Source organism: Aspergillus nidulans, chromosome III (genome assembly GCF_000011425.1).
Source record: "Aspergillus nidulans FGSC A4 chromosome III".
Lineage (NCBI taxonomy): Eukaryota > Fungi > Ascomycota > Eurotiomycetes > Eurotiales > Aspergillaceae > Aspergillus > Aspergillus nidulans.
Window position 1 is genome coordinate 3,184,614 of NC_066259.1, and position 23,866 is coordinate 3,208,479.

The 23,866-nt window shown below is 51.6% G+C and overlaps 8 protein-coding genes and 1 pseudogene across 9 annotated transcripts, besides 1 other annotated feature; 3 read left to right on the forward strand and 6 right to left on the reverse strand.

The window, feature by feature from the left end:
• Positions 1 to 23,866: part of a sequence feature (contig 1.158 1..283337(-1)) that runs on past both edges of the window.
• ANIA_08654 (GcvT family protein) lies at positions 243 to 3,610 on the forward strand (the record flags this gene model as incomplete). The annotated part of the gene is made up of 5 exons (XM_676831.1): positions 243 to 322; positions 448 to 529; positions 742 to 873; positions 980 to 1,286; positions 1,365 to 3,610. 5 exons carry the CDS (start codon positions 243 to 245, stop codon positions 3,608 to 3,610), a joined length of 2,847 nt encoding a protein of 948 aa, XP_681923.1.
• On the reverse strand, positions 4,120 to 6,244 carry ANIA_08653 (glutamyl-tRNA(Gln) amidotransferase, subunit A; the record flags this gene model as incomplete). Its single annotated transcript, XM_676830.1, has 4 exons — positions 4,120 to 4,307; positions 4,370 to 4,485; positions 4,523 to 5,900; positions 5,953 to 6,244. The coding sequence occupies 4 exons, from the start codon at positions 6,242 to 6,244 to the stop codon at positions 4,120 to 4,122; spliced, it is 1,974 nt and encodes a 657-aa protein (XP_681922.1).
• Positions 7,619 to 9,211, reverse strand: ANIA_08652 (uncharacterized protein; the record flags this gene model as incomplete). The annotated part of the gene is made up of 5 exons (XM_676829.1): positions 7,619 to 7,736; positions 7,943 to 8,081; positions 8,122 to 8,711; positions 8,866 to 9,014; positions 9,173 to 9,211. 5 exons carry the CDS (start codon positions 9,209 to 9,211, stop codon positions 7,619 to 7,621), a joined length of 1,035 nt encoding a protein of 344 aa, XP_681921.1.
• ANIA_11096 (uncharacterized protein) lies at positions 10,302 to 11,047 on the reverse strand (the record flags this gene model as incomplete). Its single annotated transcript, XM_676828.2, has 3 exons — positions 10,302 to 10,502; positions 10,580 to 10,741; positions 10,781 to 11,047. The coding sequence occupies 3 exons, from the start codon at positions 11,045 to 11,047 to the stop codon at positions 10,302 to 10,304; spliced, it is 630 nt and encodes a 209-aa protein (XP_681920.2).
• On the reverse strand, positions 11,317 to 12,596 carry ANIA_11094 (zinc-binding alcohol dehydrogenase family protein). The gene has a single exon (XM_050611836.1). It carries the CDS (start codon positions 12,538 to 12,540, stop codon positions 11,494 to 11,496), a length of 1,047 nt encoding a protein of 348 aa, XP_050467818.1. The 5' UTR covers positions 12,541 to 12,596; the 3' UTR covers positions 11,317 to 11,493.
• Positions 13,663 to 15,145, reverse strand: ANIA_08616 (annotated as a pseudogene). Its single transcript has one exon. A coding segment is annotated over exon 1 (1,483 nt).
• ANIA_08650 (uncharacterized protein) lies at positions 14,082 to 15,961 on the forward strand (the record flags this gene model as incomplete). The annotated part of the gene is made up of 4 exons (XM_676827.1): positions 14,082 to 14,087; positions 14,201 to 14,291; positions 14,509 to 15,507; positions 15,567 to 15,961. 4 exons carry the CDS (start codon positions 14,082 to 14,084, stop codon positions 15,959 to 15,961), a joined length of 1,491 nt encoding a protein of 496 aa, XP_681919.1.
• ANIA_08649 (uncharacterized protein) lies at positions 17,135 to 17,930 on the forward strand (the record flags this gene model as incomplete). The annotated part of the gene is made up of 2 exons (XM_676826.1): positions 17,135 to 17,793; positions 17,912 to 17,930. The coding sequence occupies 2 exons, from the start codon at positions 17,135 to 17,137 to the stop codon at positions 17,928 to 17,930; spliced, it is 678 nt and encodes a 225-aa protein (XP_681918.1).
• On the reverse strand, positions 18,674 to 23,712 carry ANIA_08648 (uncharacterized protein; the record flags this gene model as incomplete). Its single annotated transcript, XM_676825.1, has 2 exons — positions 18,674 to 22,209; positions 22,503 to 23,712. 2 exons carry the CDS (start codon positions 23,710 to 23,712, stop codon positions 18,674 to 18,676), a joined length of 4,746 nt encoding a protein of 1,581 aa, XP_681917.1.

Here is a 23,866-nt window from a genome sequence, read left to right on the forward strand (position 1 = left end):
CCATGGACCAACTGGCCCACGTGCTGTCAGTAAAAATACGCATTTCCGCCGTATACCAAGCCTAGAGCACGATGCTCTGAAGGCCCTGGCCCATGCGCAGCCTTACACTATGGCCTACTTTCAAAAAAAAAAAATTAACCACCCATTAGCGGCCGCTTTCACTAATATGCGTTTTCAAGTGGCTGAGATCGTTGACGGCTCCGTGGTTCGGATATTCCGCAAGCTGGAGATAAATTCACGCCATGCCGTCAACAACATATAACCTCCCAGGTCATAGGTATCGCCTACATACACAATTCACCATCCCGATGCGGTCTTCCAGGTGCGAAAGCGGGATTAGGCGTATTGCTAACCTTGGAGTAGCGCTGCCGACATTGGAACCCAGCTAACTAACGAGCTTGCTGTCTCGAATCCGCACGCTTTGTGATGTATCTGAACGTCTCTTAGTCGGCACAGATATCAGGGTACCAGGGCCAGATACAGAGACGATAATCCCAGGTCTGCCGTTCTCACTGGCCATCTCGTGCTTGTAAGTCCTCTGACCCAGATCTGTCACCTGATAAGCAACGGCAATTGCCCCATCAATCCAGACTTAGACCATAATTGAGTCATGCAATGTATGGCCTAAAGCCCCCCCCCCCCCCCCCAAAATAGAGAAAATAAATTTAAAAAAAAGAAAAAATTCCCTATATGGAAAACTGGAACCGACTTCCAGGACAGTGTAGATATGATACAGTCTAGAACCTGCGATGCCATGGCACGGTGCGGGGGAATCGGTTCGGTTCCGGTTCCGCGCCTTATCGATCCAACCAGCTTAGCCAGCTGGAGCCCTACAGGAGCTGCAGCACTGTAGTCGGCTCGGAAACGGTGTCCGTATGTAGCCGTTGGAGACACACGGTCGTGGAACCGAAGTGAAGCAAACAGTTCCTATCAGGGCAGGATAGGTATAGCTATGGTACTGCTGCTGCTGCTGCATCAGAGAGAAGACCGAATCCATATGCAAATGACAATGACATTTCCCACTCCCCAACAACGCATCATAATAATCGGCGCCGGCATCGTCGGCGCCAACCTCGCCGACGAGCTCCTGGCTCAAGGATGGCTTGCAGCCAACATCACAGTGCTCGAGCAAGGCCCGCTCTCCTTGCCGGGCGGCTCGACTTCGCACGCCCCAGGGCTCGTCTTCCAGACGAGCCCGTCCAAGACAATGACGCGGTTCGCACAGTACACGGTCCAGAAGTTACAGCGGATCGAGAAAGATGGGCAGAATTGCTTCAATCAGCTAGGTGGTTTAGAGGTCGCGACGACGCCAGAACGAGTGGCAAAGCTTTAGAGAAAGCATGGGTATGCTGTCTCGTGGGGAGTCGATGCCCGTCTTGTTGATGGAGACGAGTGTCGAAGGCTTTACCCGCTTCTTAACAAGGAAAGTGATGTTGTGCTCGGGGGTCTGCATATCAAGACTGACGGGCTGGCGCTTGCGGCGCGCGCGACGGGGATTCTGATTGAGAGGACCAGGGGGGCTGGTGTGAAGTATCGGGAGCACACTGCCGTCACGGGGATCCTTCAGGAGAACGGCAAAGTCAAGGGGGTGAGGACGAGCAGTGGGGAGGACTTGTACGCCGACAATGTCGTTTCGTGCGCGGGCTTCTGGGGCGTCGAGATTGGGAGGATGGCTGGGGTTGGGATCCCCCTGCTGCCGCTGGCACATCAGTACGCAAAGACTAGTCCTATCGGTGAACTGAGCAACCGTGATGCGAACAGCCGGATGAACGGGCTCAATGCGACTCTGCCTATCCTGAGACACCAAGACCAGGACCTGTATTACCGCGAGCACGGCGACCGAGTTGGGATCGGCTACTACGGACACAAGCCCATGCCTGTCGACGCGAGGGCTCTCGGTGCGACACCCAAGCATGTTGACGAAAAAAATATGCCATCGAGACTCGAGTTCACAAGTGAGGACTTTGCGCCAGCATGGGAGGAGACAAAGAAGCTTCTCCCTGCGCTGCGAAACGCACAGGTTGACGACGGGTTCAATGGGGTCTTTTCCTTTACGCCAGACGGTGGGCCCCTAGTCGGCCAGGCGCCCAATCTCGACGGCTTCTTTGTGGCGGAGGCCGTCTGGGTAACGCACTCGGCCGGTGTGGCGAGGGCTATGGCAGAGATTCTCACGAGAGGGTGGTCGAGCATTGATGTTTCGGAGTGTGAGCTATCACGGTTTGAGCGTGTTCAGCTGAACAGGTCGTATGTCGAGGAGACATCACAGCAGAACTTTGTCGAGATCTACGATATCATCCATCCCCTGCAGCCGAGGGAGTCGCCCAGGAATCTGCGAGTTAGTCCATTCTACGCGCAGCAGATGCAGCTCGGCGCTGTCTTCATGGAGCTAGGAGGGTGGGAACGACCCTTTTGGTACGGGGCGAACGCTCATCTTCTGCAGTCTCTGCCCGAGCACTGGAGGCCAGTAGAGAGAGACGCCTGGTCGGCCAGGTTCTATTCGCCCATCGCGGCCGTCGAGGCGTGGAAGACGCGCAACGCAGTCGCCATGTACGATATGTCCTCGTTCCATCGGTTCATTGTCTCGGGGCCTGGGGCCGTCGCTCTCCTGCAGGGCCTTGGCACTGTCGATGTGGACGTACGGCCTGGGACGATCGTGTATGCCCTGCTCCTGAATGAGAACGGGGGAATCTACAGCGACGTCTTCGTGACCAGACTCGGCAGCTTTACCTATCAGATCGGCGCCAACACAGCAACAGACTTGGCATATCTAGCTCGGAAGGCACGGTACCAGACGCAGAAATCCCCAGCAGACTGGGTCCACGTCGAAGATGTGACAGGCGGCACATGCGCCATTGGCCTTTGGGGCCCACGCGCAGCCGACGTCCTACACTCATTGCCCTTACCTAGAGAGACAGACATCTCGAACAAATCTCTCCCCTACATGCGCGCCAAAGCCGTCACTATCGCAAGCATCCCCGTCACGTTGTTCAGGAAGTCCTACGTCGGCGAATACGGCTGGGAAATCCAGACCTCTGCTGAGCACGGCGCACGCCTGTGGGAGGCGATTTTCAACGCAGGCAAAAGGCATGGCCTCATCGCCGCTGGTCGGGCGGCATTCAACGCCCTCCGTATCGAGAAGGGCTATCGCACGTATGGAGTTGACATGACCACCGAGCATGATCCATACGAGGCCGGGCTAGGATCCGCCATTGCCAACTTGAAGCTGGAGGGCACGAGTAAGAAAGCGGAATTTGTTGGTAAGGCTGCGTTACGAGCTCGCGGCAAGAAAGCTCTAACCCGCCGTCTGACTTGTCTGACGGTTGATGATGGAATGTCCATGGTTATGGGCAAGGAGCCGGTCTATCTTAGCGGGAATGCTGTAGGATATGTCACGAATGCGGCTTTTGGATATACTATCAGGAAGCCAGTAGTCTATGCCTGGGTGCCTGCTGGGCTGAATGAAGGGGTGGGCGTCGAGATTGGGTATTTTGGAAAGAAAATTAAGGCCACTGTTGTTGGGGAGCCGGTGGTTGATCCGGAGGGGAAGAGACTGGCTGGTCCGGCTGAGGAGGAAAATAAGATGAAGAGTCCGCTTAGGTCACTTCTATAGAATTTGCAGACATACCGGCGTTTTTTAGTGGTTTACAAGCAGTGTCATTACTCAGTATTCTTGTTCAGCGGAATATTAGCCTGTTTTTGTTTCCTGAATGCCCGCTATACCTTCGCCTACCCTACAAGATGCAACATCAGCTTCCAGTAATTGTTTTAGAATTTATTTAGACAGGAGGCATACATTGGCTTCTCGACCTATCTTGCAGAAGCGTTCCACAGTATATGTAGTAAATCAGTTGAATAATCGTTGCAGGAGAGCCCAAGTCGAGATAGCAAAGTCCCTATTATACAACGCAGGAGAGAGTCAAGAGGTCTACGGCATAAAGACTTCATTGAGTACTGATCATGCATTTACATAAACTAAATCTAGGCTATGGCCGGACCGGGCTATCAACCGAAACAACCAGAGAATAGCAAAGATGTTAATGCATCTTAAGCTCCCAATATACATCACTACAGAACCCTAGCACAACAATTAAACAATCAATCCTGTTCGGAATACAATTATTAATAAATCGTCTCATCCCCATACATCGTCGACCCCGCCACTGGCTCCTTCACGATCCCCTTTTCCACCAGCTCATTGACAAGATTAAACACCATGAGATCGCAGCCATGCGGGGCAATAATGTCCACGGCGACGGGGAGGTACTCCTCTCGCATAGTGATAGTAGAGTTGTACCGGGCTTGGCCGACTATATGACACAGTTAATTGTTGCCAGTGTCTTGGTGGAAGGCGAAGAGACAAGGGACGTACCTGGGACTACCATATCCGGAACACCAGCCATGTTAGAAATCCGGGATACAGAGAAGCCTAGTGGAATTCCGGGGATGCTGTTCACGTTAGCATTGGCACCGTAGCCAGTTGGTTTCCTTGGGAAAGTGGAATATTAGGTAGGGGTGCACGTACTCGCGATATACATTCCTATATGTAGGCGTTGCAGCAGTGCCCACATATAGCACCAGACTATCTGCACAGGTCTCCTCGTCAAATACCTGGACGGTGCTGTTCCACCAGGACTTAAAGGTTTCCTTATTATTAATCTCGGCCTCGAGCTGCTCATCCGCGTAACCGAGACCCCAGTTCCAGCGGCTTAACGGGACGGGGTCGATAAATGGACGGCGCCCGTCATTGGCGGCTGCATGGTCTTCATAGAGTTTTGCACCAAGGAGAGGAAATTGCTGCTTTGTAATTAGGATGGCGTAGGTTAGGTTCAGGAGAGAGGTAAGGGTCGTGTCCGACGAGACCGTCGATGGTTTTGTCTGCTCCCAGAGGCGATCGTAATCCAGTGGAGAAACTGTAGCGTTTCCGAGAAACCTTGAGAGTTTATGCAAGAAGGAGAGGAGGATTTTGTTGGCTTCAGTGGATGGCTCTGTTGGAAAGTCGATTGTCTTAATAGACTTGGGGTATTTGGTGTATGACTTCAGGCCGGAGGGAGCATAGAGAACTTCCGAGGCTGTTTTCCAGAGTTTTGCATCCCTGGTCAAAAAGCCAGCGGTATCGAGGAGAGGAGACATGGGCATGACGTTGTCGAGAGAGACAAGGTCGAATGATGGTCTGTTTCCAAAACATCCGTTCACCTGACTTGGGTTGCGGATTGAGCCGCCCGTGTCGCTGCCAACTGCGAGATCGAGCCATGGGTATGCGCCAATTCCTGAGCCCGGACCAGAGGAGGAGGAGCTGGGGTCCTGGTATCCGTCTCCACGGGCGTTGAAGGGGGAGTGATAGTCGACCCAGTCGGCTGTTGCAGTCTCCCCGTTTGCAAACTGGCTTGTCTTCATTTTGCCCACAACAACTGCACCTGCGTCGATAAGAGACTGGATTGCCGGACCAGTCGTGTTGGAAACCGGGTAGAGATCATAGTACGCGCGGTTCCCGCAGCCAGTCTTTACGCCTCTGATGTCGTAGATGTCTTTCACTCCCAGACGGACACCGGCAAGCGGCTTTTCCGGCGTCTTCGTGTAGTACAGGCGAGATGGCACGCCAATCGTCAGTGAGTCGTAGCCTTGCAGGCTGGCAGGGAGGACATCGTAGGTGTTGTTCCCTGTGGCGATCAGGCCCTGTGTGAAGGAACCCATGACGTCTGAGTAGAGGAGGTAGGCTTCGTAGATGTTGCCTGTGACTGGATCCAGGAAGTAGGGGCCTGGTGGTATGTCACTCGTGCTATTGACGGAAGTCTGGGGATTGTAAGGGGCAGCATGGCCAAAGAATCGAGTCGGCCATAATGAAGGCAATGAAACATCCAGGACTGGATTTTTATGGCTGCCATTGTATGTGAAGTAGACATCTGCTGCAGTCAGCTATCGTGGCCTTAATGACTGCAGGAAAGGTAAACGTACTCTCCAAAAAGCCAGTGCTAAAAACGTCATCTGTTCTTTCGTAGATATCTACCAAATCCTTGACGGCGGCGATGCTCAGGTTTCTGGCATCGCTTCTAAAGACCGTCAGCGGTACCAGACCATCCTCCTGGCCCGACCATTTTCCGCTCAGTGAGAGGGTTGTGACAATATTCGGAGGCACGTAGTACGTATTACTGCCCACCGCAACCGTCTGGCCTTTGACGATGGCTGCCCCGGCAGTACTGGCTAGCAGCGAGAATGCCGTCGCCCAACTGAAGTAACCAAGAACCATGCCTCCTCTTCACCTTTGTTTCCTTTCTCGGGTGGCTGTGATTGTACCTGAATGATGTTTGTGCGGAGCAGCCCGGTTAAAAGGACAAGGCATAGGAGAGATGAGAGATAAGAATGGGGGCTGAAATACACATAGCGGGCCAGGGCTTACACTGTTATTTGTTGCTGACTTCGAAAATGTGGGGAGTTGGAGTTCATTGGAGTTCTCAGGCTATTTGGAGTAGATAGGACCAGCTCTTATCTAATTTGCCGGATTTTTACGAGATAACGACCCTGAATGTTATCTTTATCTGGGAGTCTGATAGACTTAGGCCAAGCAGTCGTAAGTTGAGTCGGTCACTACAGCAGTCGAAGTAAATGTGCCCTACCACGTGTATAGATACCGCAATCTGGAAACCAATGGACTTTTCATTTCTATGAAATGGGATATCGTCCGTCAGGAAGCCGGGAGTACGCGATCAGAGCCATCTGGGAGCTAATTAATATGATTTTCTTCATGTTGCCTCGCCTGTCTTCTGAGTAAGTAATATTTCCCATGAACGAAAATCACTGGTAAAACATAGCATGCTAGATATAACGAGATAGTAAATACAATAATGCACTAAACAACATGGCCTAGCGAATCGTCTTCCACGCCTAGAATCCCTACATGTACCAGATTGACATCGCCATACACAGGCTGGGGCTGTCCACATTTGGCTCTGAAGATTAGAATAGAGAGAAGATAGGATAGCTTAAGTGGGAAGAGGTAGAATAGCCTAAGAAGAGACGGATTGTTGCTCTGGCGCTGTGGTGAATTAGCCGGCAGTGCCAGTGAAGGTTCAGACATGAGTTTTTCACAGGTTACCAGACCCAGCCCAATCCTGGCGTTTGGTAAAACATGTAGGGCTCTTCACGTTTTACTGACCCTTAAATTACAGCCTTATCATTAACCCTTTCGACATCAAGGTAGAGCTCGAGCGGACCTTTTAGTCGAAGGACTAGTAGACTATGTAAGAATGCTGACGGCGCAGCAGTCCATCTAGATCTGGGGATACTCCTGTAGCCTCAGCACTCCTAAGACTGAAGAAGTATATTGACTTCAAATGCGATAATGCTCCCCAGATATGCTCCAGGCGAGGCCATTCATCCTGCAGGCGAATACTCAAGTACGATTACCAGGTGTATGGCCAATAGTGATGTCAGCAGCTGTCTACTATACTGCCTTAGGCCTGCAAGCCATCGTATACTAAATGGACAACCTAAAGGCTCAGGAGTGTAAGAAATTCCATGGACATCCGCCTAACACAAACCTGCGCTCATGAAATTTGCGTATGAATACATCATGTGATTTCAACTATATCAGATCCGAGCCCAGTACTAATACCGCCCTTGTCTAGAGCGGGCGACTATTAATCCCCTTAGGAGCGCACGGCTGAGCCGTCCTCATCTGCCATATGAGAATGAACCATCCCTGGCTCATGTCATAAGCTCCCAGCCGGGCAAACACATAACTAGAGCCAGTTATGTTCACGCTTGCACTCTAATGCATCTTGATATCTTGGAGCTTTTGACGAAACCAACCTGCTTCTTAAATATGTGACCACGTATGTGGGCAGGACCCTCAACATTGTGGCCACATGGTAACAGCCATCCTTCGAGAGCCAGGTCAACCCACATAAACTTGGAAGGGAAATGCATGATTGTGGTTGAAACATACACGAGCCGCAGAGATTCCTGATACGTCAACGAGACACCGATGGGTGCCAGTGTTCGAATAACATAGGCCTGGTCGGTCAAGATCGAAGGAAGGAGCGCAGCAAATAATGAACGACCCACAGAGACAGCACTGTTAGGAGCTGTCGGATCACGGGTCGTTTGTGATTCAAATACTCTGACCTGATCTAGCGAGAGGCAACGACGGATATGCAACCTCCTCAATGGCCTTTCCCCTGCAAGCAGCAAGAATCAACCCGCCAAATGGCGAGATCCCATGTATGAGCCCACTCTCCAGCATCCCGGAGTACTGGTGAAGGGAGACAATCGAGTCAGCTGAGTCACCCTCTGCATCGGTCCACGATTCGGCACTGGCATCCCAGAGCGCGGTACGCATGTCGAACGGTAGGGAATCAATGAACGGAGTGCGGGCAGAGTAATTCCGCTTTTTGAGCGAGTATGCGCCCCGGAGAACGAACGCAACGATGATCGTGCGCCGCACGCTCTCGGCAAACAACCATGCGCGTCGCGGACTGAGCCTACTTCGTAGTTGCGTTGGAGCTTGCTGGTATAGCCTCTGGCCGAGACTGAGGAGCATTACACTAGTCGCTTCTGAGAAGGGAGCATCGGGACCCTCTATAGCGATGAGCATGCACTGGGCTAGCAGCAGGGCTTGTGCCGAGGCGAGTGCCGCCTCAAAGCTAGCGGCGCGGAGGACTTGTCTGTAGAGATACATCGTCTTCTGTCGTAGCAGCATCCGGAAAGTTGTCGTACTGTGGAGTCGCGGGTACAGTTAGCAAACGGCGTACATGTCCCGGATCGGCGCCGGTGGGAGAGTGTCGGAGCGTGAACCACGGGGCTAGAGCCCAGAGTGGATGATGTGCGTTTTCATATTCTGCGCGAATTCTAGTGGCATTGACGACACACCTTCTACAAGCAGGGCAATGGTACTCTGCCCGTAGTCTTTGGGGATTTCCATAGTCAGAGGATAATGGATGGTAGGGGTAATAAATGGAGCTGCTGCTGCCGCCGCCGCAGTAGTAGTCGTTGTCTTTGGTGGCGAACGGTCTAGGCCTCTGAGTGCTGGTCGGTCAGACGGTACAGCTACCACCGCGTCATTTCCCGTAAGAGGGATGTTGGCATATTCGCAACTTATGCCCCGAGCCAGACATCTGCTACATTATGGCCAGCGCTGGTCGCAACGTCGCTTGCCGCGCGCACACGCTCGACATACCCTTCGAAGTGTCTCTGGTCTGTAGCCGAGTGGTGCCATAAGTCTGTGGTCCTGGTATCTCAGAATGACTTGCTTTGTAGTGACTGTTGTCAGCGGACGAGGACTCTTGTCTACTATGGACGGATGACGTTTTGCCTGCGAAATCGGCGATATTCGTCAGCCGCGTAGGGATCCACTGGGTTGCGAAGACTAAGCTAGATGCGGACAAGACTGTGGGCTCATTCGGGTAGATCTATATAACGCCGCAAATTTGGCCCCCATATATCCTTTATGTATAGTCATAAGCCACATAAGGAGTGGCAGAAAAGTTCAGCTTCAAGCAGCAACAAGGTGGTAGACGCGTGGATGAAGTTGCAAAATAAATTTTTAACTCGTGTATTTTTTTTTAGAAAAACTCAGAAAGTGCGGGAAATTATGTTGAGTGTGACGAGCTACGCCCGAAGTCTTGATTCGAGCATTGCCCGAATTAAGACGAGCCAGTCCACTAGGAACCAACTGCCAATTGAATCTCTGGTCCGGGATAAGCCATGTACAGGCCAGTTCTCGTATGATTGTTGCTGACTTCCGGAATGACGAATCAAGGTTGGCACCAACGTCGGTCCGTTACACTAGGAAGCTCAACGGTCACTGTGTTTTAATTCTCTAGCTAATTCTTCTAGTCTAATACTACCTGTTAGCATCAACGACTGTAACTCGTGACATTGAGCATCGGATCAATCTGGAGCGTACTCTTGTAGTATGAGGCAGGGGAACAGTGATATCTAGTGTTTTATAGTAGCAAGAATTAATAGTCCGAGCCTGACTGAATGTACAGAGTATATGGCGAGTAGACAGCTAGCAAATCGTCTCAAGCCCACCACCGTGAAAGGGACAAGGTAAAAAAGAAAAGGAATAGGAGGGGGAAGAAGAAGGAAAGGAGAAGAGAAAACAACAAATTCTTCGCATTCTTCTCAAGCACGCAACTACTATCTACCTCAGAAACTGCTTAAATAACCCAGCCAACATCTTCGTCATCTCCTTATACAGCCCCTGCCGCTTAATCTCAAACGCGTCAAAGATTTCCTGCGCTGACCCGACAGCAATCTGCTCCTCGCGGTTCTGTAGCCTTGCCCACACCTCGTCAGTAAAATCATCCAGCGGCATCCCAATTAGATGTCCGTTCTTGAGATCGCTGATGCTTCGTGTCATGCAGCTCTGTCTGCACAGGAGGCGGGTAGATCTCTACCACCAGACCATCTCGCAGCTGCGTGCGGAGAGCGAGAATAAAGTGGTGCAGCGCAGCTTTGGAAGCCCCGTAGTTCGGGCACCGCATCATTGGAACAAGGGCCATCTGTGAGGTTGTATAAATGAGTGACGTCTGATTTTCCGGGCCTGTAAGTGGGGGATGAAGGCTTTGCTGAGGTATACGGCGGATGCGTAGTTTGTGACCAGCTCCTGGTCGAACATCGGGAGGTCGACAGTGTCGGGCTTGGAGAAGTCAAAGGGGCGCTGGACGCCCGAATTGACGAAGTCGCATTCAATGTCGGGGTTCTCGATGAGGACTTCAGAGGCGAAAACGGGAATCTTGAGCTGTTAGCTTGTCCTTGTACATTGCATGCTTCTCCTTACTTTGTCCAATTTTGTCACATCAAAGACCTTGCTTTTGACCTTGTCGCTGCCATGTTGGCGAACAAACTCCTGCAGGTTCTCTTCTCGGCGGCCGGATATCACGACGGGTATGCCTTTCTCAATCGGTCTGGTTGCAATAGCCCGGCCAATTCCAGAGGTAGCGCCGACAATGAGGACTTTCTTGAAGGCCCATGATGATACGAAGTTAGTACACAGAATTGGAGAAGAGCAATGTGGATAGATAGAGAGCGCATTCCTGCCTTTCATATCTGCAGATCTTTAATATTTGAAGGGTTTAACAATGCAGAATCTTCGGGAATGTGTCCCGCCTCGTCGGTCGTGAGCGTGTATGACTAGCAATCCCAAAAACCCAAAGTTTGAGACATTTCAAGCACTTACCTCGAGACTGGGGTTTTTGGTTGCGGCGTCTAGACCTAACTGGGGCCGGTGGCGCCCCATACCCTAACTGACTGGTTCATGTAATAAGATTGGAACAGTTAAGCCTATTGAATAGTACGTTCCCACGAGAAATAAACTGGGTTGGCAGAAGAAAATAAACAAGTAAAATTCTTAGGCACTCTCAGGGCCAAGCCTTGGCCGTTTGGAGGCATTTCTGAAGCGGAGTTATTCCTTTTCTGCTGGTCTCAATTCTATCTATTTACACGATACGAGCCAGACCTGTCAGATATAGATGTTAAAGACATAAATCACATCTACGGCGTCTCCTCCACCCTGTAAACCAACTTTTCCCCACTGACCTTATCCTCCTTCAGCAATTCCAACCCTTCAAGCACCCCCTGAAGTCCGTTCTTCCCAACCTTAGGCCGATGCACCTTGATCTTCCCATCCTGCAGCAACGACTCTGTAATAGTGGCAAAGCGCGCCGCGAACTCTTTATCTTCTGGCTTCGCAGGGGTCGTCTTGTCGCCAAACTGGAACTCCTCGCCAATAGCCGTGTAGGCAAGAGTGGCTCTTGAATTGACATTGGCGCGGTCGACGCTGACGGGCAGAAGCGCGCTGTACTCGCCACCGCTGGTGGAGAGGGCGCCGTCGCAGAATTTGGCGCTGGGCTCGAGCGAGATTGTGTCAAGCACAAGACGGAGCTTGTCGTTCGTGTACTCGCGGATCTTGGCGGGGGCATTGGCATCCTTGTAGTCAAAAACTGCGTCCGCGCCGAGACTCTTCACGAGATCAAAATTGTGCGGACTGCAAGTTGTGAGCACCGTGTAGCCGGACAGCTTAGCGAACTGGATCGCGAGCGCTCCAGTTGCGGTTGAGCCGCCGTAGATGAGGATCGGCTCGGGCGTCTTGGTGGGTTCAGTCGGCAGGGCAAGCTTTAAACTCTGATACAGTGCCTGGCCGACAGTCATGATGCCGACACCGAGCGTTGCGGCTTCTTCAAACCTCATCTTGTCGGGGATATGCATCTGAATGTCCCCCTTGGCAACGACGTACTCTGCGAACGCGCCATCTTCGGGCTGCACTTGGTTGGAGCCATGAATGAATCCGGCGATGCGGTCGCCCTTCTTAAACGGTTTTTTGACGTTTTTGCCGACTTCCTCGACAATCCCCGCGTAATCGCAGCCGACGAGGACACCGGGAGGTGCAAGGTATGCGATGTGTTTCCAGTCAGTGGGGTTAAGGGCCACAGCCACGTTCTTGACGAGGATGTAGTCGTCACGAAGAGCTGGAATGGGACGATCAGTAACCAGGCCTCCCTGTTTAGGAGAGGTAATCACGACGGCTTTCTGAGTGCTCATGGTGATACGAGAGTGGGCGAGTGGCTGGTAGGTGAGATTATCGGCAGTATGTGCGGGAAAGTATGTGCTATATGTTACCGTTGTAACTCCGGTGGGAGGAAGCTATATATGACGAAACCAAGAGACAGGTGATTACAAATTCGGACGGGAGTGGGAAGGTTCTTTGCTCTTCTGTTGCTAGCGGTGTCTATGGGAGTGGACCCGCGATTTATGGATTGCTGATCGGCCCATGGGACCCATAATCCTCCGAAGAAATTATAGTTTCCATAACAGGTTGGCCTATCAGAGCAAGGCTGTGAGGACTGTCGTATGAACCCTACGGCAGTTGGATATTAACTAACAAGGTGGGCTGGGTAACACATGTCTTCTGCCACTGAAATTGTGCCGAATGTCTTGTCTAAATCGTCACAAGTGCCAGCTTACTGCCCCGAATACCCGATTACGCACTTGAGATATCAGAGCAGCCGTGTAAATTGCGGCGGGAATCCTAAAAACACAGACGCACAAATTAGGGTGGCTGATTCTTATCGCATTCTGTTGTACCATGCCCTATATACCTTGCTCTTTTCCGACTCACGACCTTACATAAGGGAGTACCAAGGTAGACCCGTGACCGGAGTGCGTGTAGGTGACAGCAAGCATGCTAGAAGGCCCTGTGGATGTTTCCATGGGCACTGAGCAGCACTCGTCCTACGATGTCTACCTGGGACGATGTGTAGTCGGATCCTGATTCGTCAAGCTGGGAATAGCAAGACCAAGAACTCCAGTTTTATCATATCGGAGCTCTATAATGGGTAGAGCAGCTTAACATATTATGGTCACCAGGAAGTTCGGTTAAGAGGTTGATAGTACGAGACTCACGCTTTAACAGATGGTTTGTTTCCTATAGTACTCCATCCTGAGTAAGGAAACAAGATGCACACAATTCTTAGAAGAAAAGTGGCATGGATCCGGACCTCGGGCTGGGTTGGATTTTACTGCAGAGCGTTCTGGACCCGGTGGTAGTATCGTTAACAGTATCTCCGCTACCAGTACGCTTATTGGCAGCTCAAAACTTCCCCCGGTATCGGTACTCCCTACACTCCTACTTGTCTCTACCTGCCTTCTTGACCGCAGGAAGGTATGAGAACCCATCACGGCATATCTTTAATTTCCGGGGGTGCTTTGGATACGTATGTACGCTCAAAGGGAACAGAAGGAAATTGTTTCACCTACACGAACGTAACCTACTAAGGGCCGGGTGCGATCTGACGGTTGACTATTTATCTCGTTGACGATAGATCTCTTCTCCTGTGTCTCTCGATTCATCGAGAGGCTGTCGGCCGCTGCGTCGGTTGTAATATTTCCACTAAACTTCATGACCCCGTCAGGATAAAATCGCCCAAGTAGTCGTAGTTGACCGCAATATCGCTAGTCGTGGAAGCACATCTGTCGCCAGTGAGGGTTAGTTGTTCATTGGTCTTTAGTACTCCAGCATGATTAATAGCTTTTACTTGAGGTAACTTCATAGTCACTAGGCCAAATATACCTGGAACCCTAACATGGTTGTAAGTGCATCCGGAATCACATTCAACAGTAAGACGGGGAAATAAAATAACATTATTTGCACGGACATGGAACTGAGTGTAGTAATTAATGAGCCTAGCCTGCACTGGGCCAGCCAAAAAGGGATCCAGGGGTTGTCGCGATCATGCTCTTGGCCACCTTAGGGCTTTACTTGGTGTCTCTGGGAGAGGAAGTACCAGATCCCCGTAAGTCCACCTTTTGCATCCTATAAGACCCTGAGCGGCTGAGCCTGCTTGTTATGTAAGACATGTCCGCGACAATGAGGTTAAATGCCTACACCTCTGCTATACGAGTTCGGGCGCGTCAGTCCAGTACTAACTCCGTATAATTATTTAGTTAAATAGTCGGGTTTTAGGTCAACCCTAGAGCTTACATAAGTGGGTTATTATTTTAACGTTATAGTCGAGGATCGTTTCGTGTTTCGCGTCCTTACATTTCTCCACGTCCAAATGTCTGAATCAAGCGAGGCCACCGGCTGGCAGCAGGTGCGCCATTACAAAGACCACCTAGGCCATCCTGTCGTCCTTGAACAATATATTGAAGAAGGCTACGATCCCTATTCAAGCCATCTGGTCCCCATCCAGATTTACAGCACCGTCCTCTTAGACACAGACCACAAAAGTTTGCGCGCGTATCTCCTGCAAGGATTCTACAATGACGCAGTCCTTCCTCTATTTGAGATCTACTCATTCTGTCCACCCGATGCGTTTGCCTGCATCGAACACAACCGCCGGGAAATTGCATATCGCAAATCCCAGCATCGTCTGAAAGTCCCCAATCCTCCCCCGCTTATTCCGCGATTTTTTAACGCATGTAGCGACAGACCGATAGGTCGATGTCTCCTTTTACGGTCTCACAGCTACCGTCTAGGCTATGTTGGCGACTGGGACCTATACATCGAAGCCGGTAGTGCTCCGGACGACCTTGCCTTCAACCGCTCGTTCTCCAGGTTTCAAGCTGATGTGGTCGAAGAGCAGCGGAGAGCGGACGGTGATGATGAGCTTGGCCTCGCCGGGTTCGAACTATCGATCGAACGTATTCAGTGCCAGATCGATGTCTCCCAGGTTATAGTGGCAGATATCTTCCCTAATGCTCAACGCCCGGAGCTTGAATATGCCTTGGATACGGATGAGGGTGTTCTCGCCAACGCAGAGCTGCCTCCTGATGTTGAAGCAGAGATTCGTGAACAGCTGGAGAAGCAGTCAACGGAGATCAACTATGCAGTCGAATCTACGTTCCGCATCATGGATGATGACGCCGGAGTCGTGACTGTTACCAATACTTCCGAGGGAGATGACGCTGACCTGCAATACCTCGTCTACGCGCCCTTTCTCAGTCACTGGCGCAACGTCCCTCATTCATCTATACCTCTCCTCAAAGCTACCGCTCGCCTTTTTCATCGTCACTCCTCTTCCACCTCCCTTCCCACAAAACCATCAACCTAAAATTCTTCATCCCAGATTCGACATCATGGTCCTCCATCAGACCTGCTCACAGCCACCTCATTCAGACCCTCATAGCGCCTTTCCCTGTCGGTGCCCGTCACACCATCACCGTTGCAGGTTCCTCGAGCGAGATTCACCGCATCTACCCCCAGTACCTGACTGACACCGTGGGCGCCGCTGAGCGCATGCTCACAAACCCGTGCCGGATTCTTGCAGTTGTGTTAGATCGGCCTAACTTTGTGGAGGAGGCAGGTGTCTACTTCTATATGTCGGAGTATACGTCCTCAGTTGATATCCCGCCTGAAATGGAGCCTCAACCAGATGACACGGAGGTTTGGCGTGTCGTGGGGATGAAGGAGGTTAGCGGGTTATTGGGAATGGTAGGGGTTGGCAAGGGAAGGGCTGAGTGAATTGATGTCTCTACAATAACATATGATTCGAAACTGCTCCACTGACTAATTGTAACAATCTCATATCCTAGGTCAACTATGCTGCCATCTGCCTGAAACTCCGTCTATGATTCACTGAGGTCTAGCATTAGGCTAACCAGCATATAACGGGGGCATCCTGAGTTCCTTCCTCTCTGCTGCCACTGAAGCTGGAGCATAACCCCGTTTCAATTCCGTACCCTTGGTAAATACCTGAAATCGGTTGCTCAGGTTCACTTAAGCATTGAAGGGCCATGAATCCGCAGAAATGCCAGTGTCCTTGCACTTTAGGAAACTTGCCAGAGTCGCAGAGACCATCCCCTGGAACAAACTAACCTCGTTGTCGATATATGCTTGCTCTCACGGCTTCTGTGCCCCCGCACTGTACTTCTTAGCCAGTCCTGGCCGTCCTGCCTTAACCTTACTCGGAATAACCACTGATTGCAGCAACGGCCACTATTGTGACACCGTAGTTCTCCCGGGGATGCGAATCCTGTCGCATGAAATTCTATGCAAATGGGATTCTGTGCAAACCCTTGAAAAGTACAATGAGGACCTACCGAGTATGGTAACTATAGTGCTTGATTATCCGCCTAGCCTCTTTCATTGCAACCTAACCTATAGTCTTTTCGAAGGCGACATTCAGCAGGATATATATTTAATAACTGAGTCACGGTGTGAATCGACAACGTGGGTGAAGACGGTCTCCCCTGAACATATATATCAGTACTTAAAATGCTATCGCGTACGCTTGAATGCCTCTAAGCACTAAACATGCGCTCACTGCAGGGAAAGGCTGGGCTATAACCTTAACTCCTTGTGAATGGCATGCCTTGCCGCCTGGCTATGTCACGTGCTTGCTCTCGCGCTGCCGAGCCTCGGGGCGGTGAGACGCACTAAAGCGAAGCACCGCCCGTATTCTGCCGCCTCGGCGCATGCGGTGTCACTGACCCAAGGTGAGACACAGAACCATCCTCGTTCAATTCTGCTTCAATTGCAATTTATCCACGCTCAAACCAACTCAGAAACGGTCGCAGGACCTGTCCCGACAAGTATTCCATCAATTGACCCCGTTCACTTTGTTTCAGCGTCAGACAAAAGCCACTCAACAGATCAAAACCTCAGCTGCGCGCCGCGACAGCCAATCCTCTCACAATGCGCACCCACGACGACTTCATGCGCGATGTCGACACAACGGCCAACCCGCTCCATAACGACACAGCCGAAGAAGATACGCGTCGCAAAAAAACCCGCATCGTTCATCCCTCTACACAAATTTGCCGTGATTGGATGATCGTTTCCGGGAACGTGCACTACGCACGCGACAAGGCCTCTTTCGTTCCCTCATCCTACACGCCGATCTCAGCAATGTTAAAATCCAACATCTTCAGCCCCCACGACGAGATGCTCGTCGCGGGTATAGGAGATGTCCATCTCACAGTCCCTCGGGGGATCAACGACCCCAATGTCCATACTCTGGTTCTTGAGAATGTCCTGCATATACCCGAGGCGCTGTGTAATGGCTTCAACCCATTATTAATCGGAAGTAGCATGAGTTGCCATGCAGAGTACTGGGAGGGGTGTGATAGATGGGGAAATGGAATGTGGTATGGGACCCGGTTTTGCGGGGTCGGCAGATTAGTGCTTGCCCCTGGGGATGGGCAAGCCGAATCGGATTTGATTGAGGGACGAGAGTATACGTTGAGTTTATATGTCAGTCCGGAAGAGAAGAGAATGATTATAGAGCAGGCGCAACGGTTACGGTCGCAGGAACAGACGAATGGACAAGCCCTTGGCATGGACGGGATGCAGATGTGAGCCTTGCAGGATTGAAGCGTGGGTTGATCGTAAGTTATGCCTCATGATGTATGATATTTTTTTTCTCCTGTATTATAGATGGATCTAGGGCTGGTTATTTGAATACTTAGCTAGGATTGGAAGCCAGATTTGAAGGCTAAAAAACCTTATCTGGAACTGTCTGATTATTGCCAATTTTTCCCCGATGAGCATATTTCCTTGGATGTTGTCTTGTGTTTACAAATTAAACGACGCATAATTTACTGTGCATTTGACCGACGCGATCATGAACCGACTAGTTGAGCAGAGTCTCCGTTGACATCCATGAATATACCTCAATTGACCTATTCTACTCTGCATTCGGCTTCCGTTATAGAACCAGAGGCTAAGAAGGTATATTCATTTACAGGCCGGCTGGCCCAATTGGCAAGGCGTCTGACTACGAATCAGGAGATTGCAGGTTCGAGCCCTGCGTCGGTCATGTCTTTTTTCTACTCACTTTTTCCCCCCTCTCCTCAGAATACCCAAATTTTTTTTTTGTCGCGGTGGAGTAAAGCGGAATCCGGCGGAGTCGGAGAAGGTGGAGGGTTTGGTTTGGTTTGGTTTTCGTTTCGTTTCGTTTTATTATTTAACGTCACTCGGCGGATCACGTGGCCCACGTGATCTGCGGCCTCCCAGGGGGCATCTGGACGTGCTACCTAAACAGAACTGCCTAGGAACTAGCTAGATACAGGTTTGAAGCAGCAACTATGGACAATATATGTTGGAAATGAGCGGAAGAAGCATCCGGCGCTACCCTGGCCAGGTCTTCGAGGGCAGATGCCCGTTTTGACTACCTATAGATTGGGGGGAGGGGCCGTACCCTTTGTCCAGGTAGATGTGTGGACTGTCGCACTTTCAAGCGCTCCGGCGGGCCCAGTTCGGGCATATGTCCTTGAAAAAGGATGATTCTTGCACGATGCGGCTGAATTCCTCAGCCCCGGCAGCTGTACTTAAGAGCCAGTCTATTGTTTTTGACGGGCCATCCTTTATACATCTCCATCTATCCTTCCAGCGTTTTCTGGTATATGGGCAAAAGAAGAAGTGTACTGGGGTCTTTGCCTTGCCGCAGGTGCAGCTCTCCAGGTAGTCTGTGTGGTCAAAACGCTGGTGGTATGCCGTAAAGTCTCCGTGGCCTGTACGAGCGGCGACGAGTCGGCCAAGTACCCACCGGGGCAGCTTGTGCTCGCGGGAGCGGCTTTCTTTTGTATGGGGTCTGATATTCAGGGCTTTGTAGGTTTCAGGCGCCTTATTAGCATATGCTGTATATGTCTCTGTACGGAGCCACTGTTTTGCCTCCCGTCGTAGGTATGCTGGGGAGGGGGGGATGTCGGGGCTGTATATAGAAGACCCTAGCTTAGCGAGCTTGTCTGCCAGCTCATTCCCAGCAATTCCAGAGTGGCCTGGAATCCAGCGGACCTGAAGGGGCTTCCGTTGCATGGTTAGGATTGAAGGGCTTTCCATCCACTGGGCGGCTAGTTGGCTAAAGGTCTCTGACAGACCATGTCTGTGAGGGGTTGGCCTATAGCTTGCTAGCAGGGAGGCTGCAGCTAGGTTATCTAGGAGGATAACTAGCTGGGTGGAGTAGCCAACGCATGGTTGTCCCAGGGCTGCGCGTAGGCCTTCCACAGCACCCATGATTTCTGCATCATAGACTTCTGTCCTGGGGCCCGCGGGACCATGTCCCTTGGACACGAGGATAGGGCCAAAGTAGATTGCATAGCCATACCCTGCCCCCTGGCTGGTCCGTGAGCCATCTGAGTACACTGAAATCTGTAAAGGGGCAGGGCTGTAGCCTTTGTTGTCTGTTGGGAGCATGCATAATGGAGGGAGAGGCAGCTCTATTATAGCGCGCTCTGGCAGGGGGCTGAGGAGGAGCTGTAGGATCCTTTTAAGCCTGGTTTTGGGCCTGCCCGCGGTAGTCTCTGCGGCTATTTGGGCAATTGGGTGTTTAGTATCAAGGCTCATGTATCTCACTGCTGCCCTCCGGAGGATGCTGTTGAGTAGAGCTTCTGGGTCTGGTAGGTCTGCTTCGCGGAGGAGTGCTGCAGTAGGGGTGGTCTTGTAGGCTGGGATAATAGCCAGGGCTGCTGTGCGGAAGAGAGAAAGCAGGGAGTTAACTACCCCTTTTTGTCGTTTGCCTGTATAGAAGACTTCTGCCCCGTACAGAGCTGTTGGAAGAACACACTGTATAACTGCTGCCCGCATGGAGGCCACTGGGCAGCCGCGCTGGGTATTGCTAAGTCTCTTTAGGTGCTGGGCGAGTCGTTTCCCGCGGCTAAAGACCAAATTAATGTGGGCTTTAAAAGTAAGCTTTGTATCCAGAAGAACTCCTAACCACCGTGTATATAGGGATGGTGTAATCTCCCCTATACCAGGTAGAGTAACTGTGGGGAGATGCTGCTGCTGCTTTCTAGAGAAGTGTTGTATCTCTGTTTTCTCTATTGAGAAAGGGAGGCCTGTCTCTGTCCCTAGAGCAGTAATTTGCTTGTAGGCCTCTACCAGTTGTTGTGAGCTCTCTTCCAGGGTATTCCCAGTTAATAATATGCCCATATCATCTGCATAGCAGAAGGAGCCCTCTAAGGTAGAGACTATTCTTGCCGCATATAGCAGGAAGAGTATTGGGGATAGGGGGGATCCCTGGGGGAGTCCGCCTTTAATTGGTGCTGTGGCAGTGCCTTCTTTGATATGAACAGATACAGAGCGGCCAGTAAGCCAGTCCTTAAGTAGCTGGAGTAAGCCTTTATGCCATCCTTGCAGGCGTAAGTGAGAAAGGAGCCGTTGGTGTATTACAGCGTCAAATGCCCCTTTCACATCTAGTAGGAGTAGTGAAGCATCTTTTCCCTGTTGAAAGGCCTCCTCTACCCTGTGAACAAGAACCTGGACCAGGTCAATGGCAGAGCGTCCTGGCAGGGCCCCGAAGTGGCAGGGGGCTAGCACATCTGCCTGAATTGCTCTTACAGCTATCTGCTGTGCTAGGAGGCGCTCTAGGCCTTTACCTAGGGTAGAGAGGAGGCTAATTGGCCGCCAGGCATTGAGTTGGGTATAGCCCCTCTTTCCTGGTTTCGGTAACATTATTACCTTTGCTGACTTCAGGCTCAGTGGAAAGCAGCCTTCCTCCATACACCTGTAGTACAGTTGTGTGATTGTATCCCCTAGTACGGGCCAGAGCTCCCTCCAAGCAGTGGTGGCAAGTCCGTCCTCCCCGGGGGCAGACGGGGGTGGGGCACAGAGAGCAGCCCAGCAGTGCTCTTTTGTTGGCAGGTGTAGTGAGCCCAGGGGCTTGTTTGGGGGTCCCTCTTCTGTCTGATTTGGAAGCAGGGCCCCCTTCTCTAAGAGGTGATTAAGGAAGGCGTCTGCCTTGCCCTGTGGAGTAGTAACCTGTGCCCCTTGTATATTCAGGGGAGGAGCAGCGAGCTGGTCTGGATGTTGTATCCATTTAGCAAGTTTGAATGCATCTATAGGTGCTGTGGCTTGTTCAATTCGCTGCTTCCAGTATTCAGCCTTTGCCCGTACAATGGCCTTCCGGAGCTGTTTATAGTCGGGGTTTTGTTGCTGTCTTGTTTGGTGTAGTATGTCTGTTAGTTCTGGAGTCCACCATGGGGTCCTGGGGAGTCTGCGAGTATTGTATCTTGATGCGCCTTGTATTGCAAGCTGGGATGTCTGGACCAGTTGTTTGGCTAGTAGGTCAATTGGTAGGGTTGGGTCAGGCGGGCTTGCCAGGGCTCTGGCTTTCTCCCAGTTGGTGGATCCAAGCTTGTATATAGGCGGGGGCTCTTCTTGTTCCAGTATTATTCCAATTGTTGCATGGTCACTTGGAGTCTTTAGATGGTCTTCTACTAGGGCCCTTAGTGGTAGGTTAGAGAAGACAAGGTCTAGGGTGTTTGGTCCACGGGTGGGGGTGCCTGGCTCGAGGCGAAGTTCCAGCTCATGGGCATCAAGCCAGTCTAATAATCCTGTTGCGCCAGGTGTGACAGCATGAGACTCAGTATCTGGCTGCCAGAATGGGTGCCGGGTATTGAAGTCTCCTGCTAGGATGGTGTTCTCTGGGGGTGCATATCCTAGGAGTGTGGAAAGTGTAGAGGGTGTTGAGCCAGCACCAGCAGGGGCAACTGGGTCATTAGGGGGGCGGTAGACATTGATGATAGTAAGGCCTGCCGTGTAGATTGTGGTGATGTCTGGTGAGATTGGTTCCGGGAGGGAATGGGCTGGGAGATCCCTTCGTACATATGTTAGAGTCCTGGGTCTGGCAGTCCATCGGGTCGGGGGACTGAACAGCTGATATCGTGGGTGGGTCTTGGTTAGGTGCTTTGCTGTATTTGTCCAAGGTTCTTGGACAAGAATGATATCTGCTTCAAAGGAGAGTAGCAGGTCATGTGCAGCGCCCCCCCTTCCTACATTAGCTTGTAGTATTTTCATAGTTCAGGGGAGGTCAGGGTTTGGTTTAAGAGCTCCTGGGTGAGCTGTCTTGTAGGCTGGTTTGTAGTGTGGGTATTATCTGTTTGTTGTTTAGAGCTTTCTTCTGCTTTCTTCTGCTCCTGTTGGAAGGCAAGCCGGCCTGCCTTGCGGATAGCAGCTAGAGCATCTTTTGAGAGGCGGGTGACAGTGTTCCTCTGGACGTGGGGTCTGGCTGGGCATTTTTGGAAGTCCGCTGCATGCGGGCCGCAGCAGTTGATACACTGCACACGGCAGTTGTGTTCCTGTTTTGAGGATCCGCAGGAGATACAGCGTTCGCTGGAGCGGCAGGCTCGTGTATCATGGAAGCGGTGGCATCGGGTGCATTGCAAAGGCCTTTGCTTGGGGCGGGTGGGCCTTGATAGGCCGGACAGGCCAAAGAGTTGCAAGGGGTGTTGTAGCCTTTTTGGAAAGGCTATGACTGCTGTGATAGAGTCCCTCTCTACTGGGTGCTTTGAGAGTTTGGCCATGAGTGGTTTAATACCAGTAATGCGCTCTGCTTCATTGCTGATATCTGTAATTGTAGTATCTATCCATCCATCCAGGGACCAGAGTTGTTTCGGGATCCGGGGGACAATAACCTGGTGATACTCTGTTGGTATTTCAAAGTATCCATCCCCAGCTAGGCTTGCAGCCTTCTCTGACAGTAAGAAGACCTTGCCTTGTTCAGTTGTAGTGATTGCGTATCCTGTTGATATCACTTGCACCTGTGCAATCCCGTCCGGAACTTTCCCTGCAAGGGTGACCCGGATGCCATGTGGTCCAATAGCCCGGAGGCTAGAGGAGGCCGGGAGGCGGAGGAAGATGCGGTGGTCAGTCTTGTTTGGCTGCTTCAGCTTTCGTTGTGCTGGTTGCTTGGCTTGCGTACGGTGTTCTGGGGCAATAGTTTGCCAGTTCCCCTGACCAGCTCTTGGGGCTGTCAGGGATGCCCAGGTTGTAGGCTGCGAGGTTCGCCTCTTCAGGGGGCCTTCGCAAGCTTCAGGAGTGGGAGGTTGGTTTGGCTGTTCCATCTGCCTGGATGGCTGTGGGGGTGCAGCTGCTGTCATCAGAGGAATCTGCTGAGGGGAGTCCTGTTTTGCTAGGGAAACAAATCTGGCTGCAAGCCCCCGGGCCAGGTCTCTTGGGCGGCCCTGTAGAGAGGAGACAGTTAGATCTAGAGCTTTAGCAAGAGAGGTCATTGCTAGTTTCCAATCATTAAGAAGGACTAGCTGGTCGTCTGCTACCATGCTGACCTGCTCGCAGATCGATGGGGCTTGCGGCAAATGGGATACAGGGACCGGAGCTGCAGTGGGAGTCTTCTGTGGGGAGAATAAGGCCCTTCTCTTCAGGGAGTTCCGGGGTAGGGGGGTCGGGGTGGTAGGTCCTGAGGGGGGTTCAGAGTTTTCACCCAGGAGCGGAGTCCCCGGACGGGCTCCGCCTGGGGGGGAGTCATCCACCTCCATGGGGTGGAGGGAATGATCGATGAGCAAAGCGTAAGAGATCAGTTATTGGAGCAGTGTTTGGTTTGGTTTTATTATTTAACGTCACTCGGCGGATCACGGGGCCCACGTGATCTGCGGCCTCCCAGGGGGCATCTGGACGTGCTACCTAAACAGA

Excerpts from the sequence above, each read along its gene's own strand:
- ANIA_11094 (XM_050611836.1), bottom strand. The coding sequence starts at position 12,540 with ATGAGCACTCAGAAAGCCGTCGTGATTACCTCTCCTAAACAGGGAGGC.